The sequence below is a fragment of the Buteo buteo genome, chromosome 5, assembly GCF_964188355.1.
Source record: "Buteo buteo chromosome 5, bButBut1.hap1.1, whole genome shotgun sequence".
Lineage (NCBI taxonomy): Eukaryota > Metazoa > Chordata > Aves > Accipitriformes > Accipitridae > Buteo > Buteo buteo.
The window spans coordinates 23645756-23658555 of NC_134175.1; the positions used below are offsets into that span (position 1 = coordinate 23645756).

The 12800-nt window shown below is 36.9% G+C and overlaps 1 protein-coding gene across 3 annotated transcripts in view; it reads right to left on the reverse strand.

The window, feature by feature from the left end:
• The window catches only part of ALS2 (alsin Rho guanine nucleotide exchange factor ALS2), a 53596-nt gene that overhangs the window by 2738 nt on the left and 38058 nt on the right, over positions 1 to 12800 (reverse strand). For 2 of the 3 annotated variants that reach the window (XM_075028160.1, XM_075028161.1), the window contains exons 31-34: positions 11300 to 11361; positions 10504 to 10653; positions 10103 to 10199; positions 7393 to 8710 (exon numbers count right to left, since the gene is read on the reverse strand). In XM_075028160.1, coding sequence (XP_074884261.1) covers positions 8672 to 8710; positions 10103 to 10199; positions 10504 to 10653; positions 11300 to 11361 — 348 coding nt within the window. In that variant the 3' untranslated portion in view covers positions 7393 to 8671. Of the gene's footprint in view, positions 1 to 7392; positions 8711 to 10102; positions 10200 to 10503; positions 10654 to 11299; positions 11362 to 12800 lie in introns of those variants that run through there. The other variant, XR_012650439.1, reaches the window with a different exon arrangement.

A 12800-nucleotide genomic window follows, 5' to 3' on the forward strand; every position in this document is an offset into this window, starting at 1 on the left:
TTCCTCTTGTTATTGACGCAATATTAAAACTGAAAGTCTCTGGAGTTTATACTGATTTTTTATTGAGCAAAGACATATTTTGGAAAAAAAAAAGGGAACCCTGTTTCTATCATTGTTAGAATTTAAGGTCTTTGAAGGATTCATTCCACAAAGATTTCATTATTTTCCTCTATTTCCTCATAGTGAAGTAAAACACAAAAAAACCCCAAACCCAAATTAAAGAAAACCCCTATACCTTACCTTACTGGTATCATCATCTCTCTCAGGCAATTTTAGAGATAGAGGCAAAGTTTTTTGCTAATCTAAAAAACCCCTCCAATATCTTTCATTATAAAAAGCAGCATATACTACCTTATTTTTTTCCTTTAAGTTTTAAAATATGAATTTTTAAGTAATGCAGGAAGCCAACACTTAGACTAATTAATCTGTATCTGTGCCACACTGAACTTTTCACATATAAAACATAAGCCTTCTAAAATTTTCTTCCAAATTCCTTCCCTCCCTTAAAATTCTGTGACAACATATAATGTTCCCTTAGACTAAAAATGGAGGAAGTTCTCCAACCTACTGCTAATAGGCAACAATGCAGTACAAGATTGCTTCAGAGAATTCTCAGAAATCTTCTTTGCAAACAAGTATAGAAATTCCCCAGGGAAGAGCATAAGGTGCATTTATACCCCAAAGCATCAGGAAGCTATCTATGAAAGTTCTGAAGTAATTCAGAATTTTCATAACATCCTAGTTGATCTAACTCCAAATCACCTTTGATACAAGTTTGAAGATATTGCCACAATTACCAGTACTGTAAGATTACTCTTAAAGAGTTAAATATTTAAACAGGTCACTCAAGAGATGATTCAAAGTACAAGTTAAAAAAACCTGTAACATCAGGAAACTGAGCACCTCAGCCAATAGTGAACCACTGTGTGACACTGTATGCACAGAGAATGCCTTACCAAATTCTGTTAAGTATACAGTAGTTTATCTCCTGGATTAGTAAAGCAAAAAGGCACCCTTTTCCTCTAGATTGTTCTGTGGACAGAAAACATCAAAGGTACAAGCAGGAAAAGTATTATCTTGATCTGCTTATAAAAGCAGAAGGCATTACTGTCACTTTTACTGCACTTCTTAATACTGATTTTTAAAACATGCTTCTCTCCTGCTAAACCATAAAATTGCTTTCAGAAGGCAATGGAAATTAAGGGAGAAAAAAGAAAGATTAGAAGTTAGGAGATTATGATTCAAACACTTTATTACTGAGCATTGGTAATTCATTTCAAGTTACCTCTACAGGGCACTCAGTGATACTTCTTATTGAAATTTCAATCCAAAGACTGCTTTTAAAATTATGGTTTCTTCTTCCAAAGACTAACAAAAATATAGTTTGCTCCTCCCCCAATACCCAATGCAACTGGATTTTGAGCTGCAATTATTTCATTTTTTTTCAGTAGTCTGAGCTCTTTTCCTTTAAGAGTTTGCCTTCCCCTTTGTTTAAGCTTAGCTGATCTGCCTAATGATAGATTTAACAAAGCAGGCCATATAAATCTAGTCATGAATACCTGTTTCTTAATTACTGAAGACATTAGGAGTAGAACACAAGTCTTTACTGTGGGATGGTATAAACATGGAAAGAGGAATCCCTATGTTGCAAAGTAAAATCAGGACAGTGGCGCTCCTGGTTTTCCCTGAATAACAGCAATATGCAAACATAAGTAACCCTCAGCTTGGCTGATCTCTGTCCCCTGCCTCTTTTTGGAAACTAAGAGTCTGTAGATCTAGATTCAGTTGCAGAAGCATTTACAAAGAGATAGTACTCAATATGCAAGTTATGTTCTAAAAGGAAACTTCTGACAGCTTATCCCATTAGCGACATTTCAGAAGCCCCATTTCCTGTTATTATTACTAATTCTAAAGCTTCTCTAGCTTTTATGGTTTTTTTCAGATGATTTTTCAAGAACTAAAGACAGACCCTGCTGATGTCTGCTGATTCCCACGTACAATAGTTGTTTATTTTGCTTTATATAGTCTACACACATACAACAGCATACTTCCAATTCAAAATCCTGATTACAATTTTGTGGTAAAGGATATTTGAAGACAAAAGAAAAGAGCATGTCCAAACATTTCAGATGTACTATAAAGGAGCCAACTCCTCATCTATATGTTATATTTCACATACTGAAAGTCCAGATTTAAAAATCTCATCACATACCATCCCTCAAAAAAGCCCCCCAAACAACCCATCTTTTTCGCCCCCCTCAAAAAAGAATAAATCAGTAAAATCCCTCTTATAATATAGTTGGGCTTTCTGGGGCAACTCCCGTAACCCTAACTGAATTTGTCTGGCCATCTCACATCTAAAGATATATTCTGGTTGTCAGCTGTGATCAACTTTAGTTATTACTATACATCTCTTACCAGATGTATGATTTTATAGCAGTTTGTTCACTCAAAGCATATACAACTTTTATCCATAAAGATACTCTGTCACCCAGAAGGCTCTCAACACATTGTACTTACAGTAACTTCCCATTCAAAGCCCAGTTCTCTCCAGAATAAAACTCGAGTTATTTCAAGTCTAGATCTGGCTTTTCCTATGTACTGTCCTATTTGGCTTCAAAGCATCAGACTGCATGCCCTTTTAGGTAGGGTGAGACCCTACAAACACATATAGGGAAACCTGTGAAAGACAGGAATTATTTCCAAAAGCTTTTTGATTTAACTAGTTAAAATAAAGTTTAGAAGACCCCTTAACCTCAAAATAGACAAGAAAAAACCCTCAATTTTTTTGTAGAAGACTCCTCAGATGCATACTGAAAACCGAATCTTCTCTCTTGTGATAACTGTAGTGAAATTACCATAATCTTAAGACCGGCTTTGTTCATGTAGTGTTGTCTATTAAACTGGCATTGTCACCATATTGACAATTAGCATTGCTTATATTCTATTACAAAACAGAGGAGTTTAAAGGAAAATAGAAAAAAAAAACCCACAGCCGTCTCCAGTATAGTCTTAGGAATACCTTCATCAAGGTATCGATCCCTTTTAGCCTTTGGGAGCTGGATCATATTTATTTCTTCTCAGCTAAGATAGATCTTACACAGCACAGTGACTCAGAAGGGGAAAGAACTAAACCAAAGCAAGTTACCCTGTTGCTGTCAAAGAAAAAACATTCTACAATCTTCTACTGAAGAGTTATTTCATTTTTAAATACACTACTGAGAATCATCCTGCAAACAGAGACAAAGAAGAACATTTCTGGAGATGCTAAAATACTTCCAATTCTGCTAAAATACTAACAATACTGTTACCCCTTTAAAATACTCGAGAGATTAATTTATTTTTTTTCCTCCATGGACCCTTGTAGCTTCTGGTATCACTACTGCTTCCATAGAGAACAGATGTGGGATTAACTTGAGTGTGTTTAGAAGTTTTAGACACACTGTCTTAAAGGTTGACCTTGGATTTCCAAGAAAAACTGGGAAAGCTACTGAATGCTGATTGCTTGCCTTTTTGGGTGAAATCCTCGGGCATAGCTATCAGAGAGCTGCTAGGGTTAGTAATAAACACGGCATTAGTAACCCTTCCGTCCATTGTTGCCTTTTTAAACTACAGAGTTTATGCTCACACTGACAGAAGCAGCATTTAAACATCAAAACCTGTCAAGTTCTTAACAACACAGCTCACCTCATTCATAAAGTAGTAGCTGTTTCATATTTTCACACAACAAAAGGAAAGCAGCTTCCAACTGTGAAGCCTGGTTTCAGCAGCTGTCAGTAGCTATAGATGATGAATAAGTTATTACCAGAAGAGAGGAAGAATAGTATCTTGCTTCTGTGCAGTTCTTTAGAAAAAGACCCACTAAATTGCTTCCTTAAGGGGAAAGGTCAGAGTTCAAACAAACTTGTAACTACTACTGTGCCTTTATTTCCTAAGACTTATACCTACACAGACTATAAGGCCAGAGCTCAGGGTCTCCTCATCCCAGGGATCTAAGTAAATTAGGTGGAAGTTCTTACTAAAAGGTTTACCTGACTAATCTCCCAGCCAGTGTAAGGTCCTTCCCATTCACATGTATTGCACACAATTACAGATGCTCATTAACAGGCAAAGAGAAATGTCTTCTATTATTAGGGACAGAACTAGATATCCATGCTGAGTGTGCCAAAATTTAGAGTCAAAAGAAGTCTGTCACCTCGTGCCTACAAACATCAGTTAGCGCAAATGTGGGCTACAGGGCTTACTTCCTTCAGCAGCAGAGTATGAAATACCTTTACCCTATTTGTCAGACAGACCAGAAGGTCTTTTGATACAAGGCTAGAGTTGCAAGGGAACCCAAGCCCTGCTTTAAAGACAGTTCTAAAAACTGTATTAAAGTGGACAATTTTGGATGCTGTCAGGCCTCTACAGGGGACAACAACAGAGAACCTGACATTCAGAACATCAATCCCCCTGCTCTTATAAGCTTCTTTGGCTAATATGCTTGACAAGGTTATTGAGCACTTTTAAAAGATACGACTCGTTTTCCTTGTTAAGTTTGTCGAAATTAATTATTTGGCATATTGAAGACTGCAAATTAGCTTGAGGGCAGGGAACACTCGGAGAGCTTTTGTTGCAAATAAGCCACTATAAATCAGCAAACTGATTAGGCAAAAAATGGTAATAAGAGACATTCAGCATCTCTCAAATAACATGCTCTATTCAGGACTTTTGTTCTGCATTAAATAAACTTAATTAGGCAAGTCTCATCACTGAAGTCTGTCAGCTTCTTCTAGTCAGTGTAAAAAACCATCTTGCTGCTTGTACACTTTTTGAGGCTTGAAAGCATTTTAACTAAAAAAACAACGCTAAATAGTACTAGAATAAATTGACGCATTTCAATCAAAGGTAGAGACCTATCCTTTGAAACCATATATCCTTATCTTGACCCAAGAACCACTTATTGCAAGTCTGAGGTGGTACAGATTAAAAAAAGACTGAATACATTTTATGTTCATGTAAGGCATTCTGTGAGATTTAGATAATCAAACCTGCACATGTAAGGTTGCTGATGGAACAATTTATGCTATTGCTCTTTGTAATCAGATATATTCAGTGATGATTTGTTCTGCCTCCCTCTAAAACAAAAGCTTACAGCTCCAGTAGTGGTGTGAGTACCTTGTTCACATGGGGGTAAATGCCTCGAAAGCATTGCTTCCTAAAAGAGCAGCGCATTCAGAGAAAAATACTTAGGTGCAGCACACCGTAGTCATGTGAGGCAGCCAGCTTTACTTACAGCTGTTTACTGCCAACAGCTTGGGTGTACAAAAAAAACCCCAAACAAACAAAACACCAAAAAACCCACAACCAAACCCAAACCACCACCACCTGACAACATCAACACACTGATACTAAACCAACTTAGAAGTACATGGCTAGGTAGTTCAAAGAAAGGATTTGTTCTACAGTCCCATATCAATCACGTATCTTTCCTCTACATTCTCTCTCAACATACCAGAACAGGTAGTTCCCAAAACTGCTTCTAAAAACAAGTACAGTTAGGAAGCAAACCTACTTGCAGCAAAATAAGTCAATAATGTATAGCACCTGGCACTCAAGTCAGAATACTTTGTGAAGATTAGGAGCAAGGGAAAAATTCTCTTTCGAGCCCCTACTCCCCATTCATACATATCTCCAATATTTAGCTAATGGGAATTAAACAGATATCACAAGTTTAATTAGCTTTGCTGTAGCTATGAGAAGAAACTAATTTCACAGTTGCATGGGGGAAATGCATCTGTGCAGTACAATGGTTTCAGTACAGTGCATATTTTCTTACCTGCAAATGCCACAGAATACACCATGTTCAGCTCATGCAGAATTTCCAGAGGAAAAGAGTATTTGCTGGATGTTAGTAGAGCAAGTAACCTCACTGCCCTAGCTAATCTATGGACATCCTCTCCTTTCTAATCCGCAGGAACCTAACCTTAGAACTACTCATTACCAAGGAGAAGAGAACAAATCCCCTTAACCCTTTTCTTGCATAAAAAGCCTGCTTTAAGTTGTCTCTCACTTAAGTAGTTTCTTATTCTCAGCAACTTTCCCAGCCAATAGGGTACTCATCTCGAGGGCTGTCTTCAGCTACCATACCTACAATTACAACGAGAATATCCAATACTGTCACATTGATCTTCTGTTGCTGGTTACAGGATTTCTGCTGCAGCACAAGAAATAGCCAGCTTTCAATTTAGGGATAAAAAAAAAAAAGAGAAAAAAGTAATTACCATGAAGCAATACATCTGGAGAAGTCCTGCAGGTTAACTCATTTCTTTGTAGGCTACAGAAATATATAAATTGCAAATCGAAGCTGGTCTGTACCAATTTCCTAATGCATCACAGCCCACATAGGCTGTAAAGTGGAATCTGTGCCAGAAGCACATTTAATCCTAGGATTCTCTTCAGCTAATAACTAAGCTATATATCAGGAAGACCAAAAATAATCCAGCCCAGGCTGTCTGCTTCCATTAATCAGCAAGCTAAATTCATATGCGATACCACTACTTTTTATAAGAGGTTGTGTAGATGTAGATAAGTGCGTGTGTGTATATATACAAAGCAGATGTATTTTTTGGTTTTTTTAGTTCTCAACTTTGCATCATTCACAGTGCATGAAGTTAAACATTTGAAGTTGCTACATATTTGTAGATAGACCTCCTTCTTGAAAGGCAGGAAGATTATGGAAAAACTTCCCATCTCTAGTTCCATTCTGAGTTTAAGGCACAGAATCAATGTGTGAGTAAGGTCATATGGAACAAAGCTTTTCACACGTCAAAGCTGAAGATGAAAATCCTTCCTTTCTTCTGAAACTTCTGAAGACAACAGACACTAACACTGAACAGTTACAGCAGGGGAAAAAAAAAAGCCCAAATCTGTTTTTAATGATTACACTCCTACAAAAGGTGAAAAATCCTGAATTCAGATCTCTGCAGATGAAAATTATTGCCATTGATTTACTCAGCTGTTCAGCATAGCTCCCTTTCAAAGAGCAGTTCTGCTCTTACAGGTTTCAGTTAAATATTTTTTGTACATTGAGTTCAAAAGAGATGATGGCATGGAAAGACTGCATCTAGCACAAAAGATTAAGTGTTCAAATTCCTGCCTTATACTTCATTAGTCTCCACCCTTAGTTGTGTACCTCCCCCCCCCCCCCCCCCAGTTAACGTCTTTTTATAGCTGCCCTTTTATTCATATTATTGCTTCTCTCTCCTCAAATTATTCAGTATAATTTAAAAAGATTAAGCTAATAAAAAACTGTTTGCAAACATGAAGTCTGTTATCACTAGAGTCTGTTGCAAGTGTAACAAGTATAACAGTAGTTTTAAACATCATCTTGCCAGAATTACTCTTTCCCCTTCTCTGATAAAACTAAAAATAATTTCAGAAAGACCAATCATTTTTACTTTATTATGAAAATTGCTACATTACAGTCACTGTTCAAAACAGTATTTTGACATATGGTTTCTTTCCATTTAGGTGCCAATACAGAAGCCATGATTACTATTTCAAAAATATGATTAGCATTATCTAATGTAGTTTGACATAACTTAAGCCATTATAACAATCTATTATCTATCCCTCTGTCCCCTTTTTTGAGTCAGCCATGGTCAAGAACAGCACCTACAATACCCAAGTTATCCACTAGTGTTATTGGTATAAATAAAGTTAACCATAAACCACAGAAGAACACACACACACACTCAAAAATCCCCCAGGGAAGTTACCTTTTCTCTACATGTTCAAAAATGCAACAAGGTTAGCTTTTTTCACTCTGACACATAAGTTAACAGGCAAAAGTCTCAAACCTAATCCATGGTCAGCTTGTTCAAGAGCATGTTCCCATTCTCCTATCACATTGGCTTCCAGAGAAAGCATTTGTCCTCTGACCTCAGGGTAATAAAACTAAACACTACAGATTTTGGGTATTTCATTCAGTGCCAAAATTTAAAGTGGTCAGTGCCTTTTATTTATTTCATAAACAGAAAGAATGGTGAATGCCTGTATATTTATAATTCTAGTAAACAGGGAAGTCCATAACAGTGTGATTATTTCCACAACAGTACATTAATAACTGCATTCAGCAATGCTGTTCAACACAGATGCTTCAAAACCTTTACAGCTGAACACACTATAGGTTACCCATTATAAATACTAACATATTTCTATTTTTTAAATAAACATAATAGCTTCATTCAGGAAGACTGAATGGTTCTGTGGTGCAATTCATTCTCTTTAAACATCTCTGTTGACAAACCAGGAATAATAAAAACAAACCCACTGCTTTAGAAGCCATGCGGTCCAGACTTTCACAGGTACTCTAAGTAGATGCCATGCCTTTTTGCAGCATTGTTAATTTAAAACGAGTAAATAATCTTTCTGTTAGAATAGGAAATTATTTCTTCTTGGCCAGTACTTGACAAACCAAGTCTCTAGCTTCATCACCACTTCATAGAGAGCCTCTGGCTGCAGTTTTCCAATCTTAAAACTGGAAGTTCAGAAGAAACAACTGAATATTTTCATCTGTAACAACAAAACTGTAATAGAGTATTTTCTAAATGCCATTTCAGGGAAGAAAGTGGGTATTAGTGAAGTTCCAGAGTAGAATATCCCACAGAGCCAGGTCGTAAATGATGGTCTAGGTAAGCTTTTCATGTTGAATCTGGTAGTAACATGCCTGAATTAAAACAAAGTTCAGTTTAGCATACATACCAGTTCTCAGCAAGCTGATAAAGCATCATACACAAAAAGGTTGCTTTTTTTTTTTCTATCCAAGAAAACAGAGGACTAAGCTTTCTACAAGCAGTGATGATAACAGTGACACTCAACACATGAGAATCTTCTGATACATAAACTAGCAAAAAGAACAACAGGAGATTGTAAGTTACAAATTAGGTCCAACTCCTAATGAAGCAAGATAGCATGATTTGGGACTCTGAATACTTTCACATCTCCCAGCTTTCCCAAGATGAAGTACATTTTTTTGCTCACAAGTCTTTCTTTGCCCTTTGACAGAAGGGCCCAAAAGAGAAAATATTTTCTTATAGGACAAGGATGCAGGGATTAAGCATTTCAAAAGCATTCAGACTGAAAAGCAAAGGTTTCTATCACCTAGATAAATACCCTGACCCACTGCTGATAGATATTCATCCCTTAATGCTGGTTCAAATACGCGTTGGGTCAGCCACGACCAGAAACTTAATATAAATGTCTCAAACAGCACTTGCACTCACAGAAAGAAAGATTCTGCTTCTACTACATAGATTCTTTGACAAGTTTTAACCAACTCAAACCTTCCCTTTTTGCAGAACTATAAAAATAACAGGTATGAAGAAACCTATGCACCCAACTATTTCCAGTTTACACAGACAGAAAATACAATCATGTTAACCTAACAGCTCAGCTTAAGATTTTTAAGTTTCAGATTAACAGCCTCCCTCCAAAACAACCCCACAAAAAAGCACCACACAGCTGAATTGTCACAAGACCCCCCTGTTTGAACAGTTCTGAGGTACCAAAACAACCCATTTCCATTATGGAGGTCCTAATGCACAATAGGGTAGTCATCAAAACAGATTCTCTTTTTCCATACTTAAAAAGAAAAAAATACTAAATAGAATGTGGAGAGTGACACAGTAATTTTGTTAGGGTTTTTTTCCCCCTGAAATTGAATTCCTGACGCACCTTAATGTAATGTTAGATTTTTCCATTACTGGAATGGCTAATCTCCAAAGTAGCACTTCATTCCAATTTTTAAAAAGGGAATAAGGTTAAGTTGCAGGGGAACGACAAGCTCCAAGTGAGCATTCAGAACTGTCAACAGCAACCAATATTACATTTGAGTAAAGTACGTTTGCACATTGCATCATTTTATTAGCAGTACCTGCAATTGTTAGGTTATCTTAAGCTCCAAGTTAAGTTTCCTTGCTCATCCTAGCTAAAAAATTCAATAAAAACATCCAAAAAGTTACAACCTAACATTCATACAATTGTCCTAAGCTGATCATCATTGCTCAAAGCTGATTAATTTCCAAAGAAAGCTTTTAATAACCCTGAATAATTTTCATACCTTCAAGGTAGTGAACATGATGCCTTGCTCCCCATGCTGCAGATAAGGATCCATAAGGTCTTCGATTAAGTGCACCTCAGACCCCAAATTCCTTATCCTGTCACATGGGGGAGGGAAAGACAATAGGTGAGCAAAAGATGCCATTATAATGTTTTTACTTTTTGTACATGGTGTTGTGCAAAAACATGCTTTTCCCTAACCTCATTCTGAGGTCACAGCCATTTCACAGTCAACTGTTCAAAATTTTTCCAGGTCAAAGCAAACAGCCAAAATGGAAAATTTACTAAGTTACAAAAAGCTAGCAGTTAGTCCTATAATGAGAAGCAGGAGTGTTTAATACAGGTAAAAGTACTCATAGTTCCTATACTCAGCTTATGACCGATACCACTTTTAGTGCCTACCTGGCTCGTAGCACCACATAGAGAAAAACAGGAAATAAGTCATCCATGGACCACAGAAAATCTTCCTGAAGGGTCTCAAGTACATTCTGAGAGATCTCTTCAAAAGTCTGCTGGATCACCTTCAACTTGTCAGCTGGGGTAAATGTGGTACTATTAGGAGAGCAAAAGCAAAACAGGATAACAGTAAGAAGTTACAGATCTGCATCTAAATTAGGAAGACAATTTGCTAGCTAGCATGCCCCCCCCCACCCAAGAAGATAAGGCAGATCACTCACACCACAACAGCCATGGCTGCCAAGGCTGTGTAGTACCCCAAGCTATAACTACCGGATGAAGGCACACTATGGCAAGTGAGACTGTCTTTGCAATTTTCAGATGTTTTAACATAGGAATTTTTTTGCACCTTTACCACTTTCTAAAACCCTTTTAATTTTTACTTAAATTCTTACAGCAGAATTCCTTATGTCAGCTAACAAACACAGAAAAGCTCACCATGCACAGGTCATTTTGCCACAATTGTTTAGAAATTCACATGCATATTTGATTGGACATCCTCATGCTTTTGATTCTAAATGGTGTCCTATGGAGACATCTCAGTCACATTTATGAGGCTGTCCTTCATTCTCCATCGGGAGAATTCGCTAACATTTTTAGTAGGAACTCTGAAACTTCTTGGTGACCTCTCTTATGAAGGTGAACAAAGAAAAGGTGACAGGTAAAGGATCACAGTCAAGTAAACTACATACTACTATAGCAGGAACAGTAAAGTACTAAAAGACGAATTTCAGAGAATTACCTGATTTGCTGTAAACATTCAACTGCAGAGGCAAAACAGGCATCTTTTGTATTTGATGATACCTGTGTAATCATGAGAAGATTTATCATGAAGGTTTAACACCATCACTATTCAGCAGAAGAACAGCAGAGTATCATGCAACACTGGCATAAAAGACTTTTTTTTCCAGTTTTCCAGTGCAAAGGAAGGGGAAGGTGCCTGGATGCTAAGTCATCCAGGAAATCTGTCTACATATAATTTGCATGAGTTTCATTTAAAATTCACAAAAACCTGTACTGAATTTCCTTGGTACGTTACAAGAATCAGGTGTTGGATATCTTCCAGGTCAGGTAAGACTGAGAATCATTAAATCTTAATGGTTAACAATTATGAGGGAACCATAAGACTGGAACAGTTGAAACTTAGAAAAGTCATAGCAGTCAATAATCAGAGACTCAGGTTTGGAGCAAACAGAAAAGAGCAAATATAAATGTTAGCTCTTAATATGCAACTGAGCCTAAGTCTTTCTGAATGGAGCAGGCAGAGAATGGATGGATGCAAAAAGACCTAGAGAAATTCACAGAAATGAGGAAACTGGTCAGAGGAGAGAAGTAGATAAACATGTCTGGGCTAAAAAGTCCTGTTTAATTGAAGGAGTGACCCAGCAAATAAGGTAAATGGCTGCAGGGATCATCATATACTGCATAATTCAGAGAAGGCACATGCCACATAGTACTTAACAGTGGAAGGGCTCTACACTATAACCAAAAAAACCCAGTCAGAAGCGTGAAGGTTTCAGACAAATGGTAAGAATTTTGCCCAATACCTAAAACCACAGAAGATCTGAAGGAACTCAAGAAACATGTTATTTCTGGATTTTGTAACATTTAAAGTCTGAGTGGAGATTTGCATCATGTTTTCTCAGGTGAATCTTCAACTTCATGATTTGTGAAAAAAGGGGACTTGTCTTGCTCAGGGAACCCATAGCCTCAGGGGTGGGGTTCAGTGGCAGCTTTGGTTATTATTACAAACTTGTAACACTCAATCCCTATCAAGGACTATCAGCTCATCCATGTGCAGCAACTTCTATGATGAAAAGTCATACTTCTGATTATTACAGACTTTGCAAAAGCCACAGTTATAAATAGGGAAGAGGTGATCTGAAGGCAAGAGTATCTAAATGACTATAAGAAATAAAAAATTTCAATAATAGTACACTGATTCATAAACAGACATAATTTAAAAGTATAGTGTAAACATTGATATTGTTCGAAGTTATGATTATTAAACCACTCTTACTGGAGCACAGAGATTGAGTACTATATTATTATTATCATCTAAGACGAGTGTTCAGCCACTTTCAGCAGGATAATGATTAAGAATAAAAACTATACAATTCTTCTCCTAATCAGAAAGTATACAATGGTATAACTCTCTTAATCAAACAGCTTAAAAACTTCCTTGCTAGACTCTTATTCTCACGCTTTCATAACTGGTAACCAAGCAAATGTCTTCCTGAATT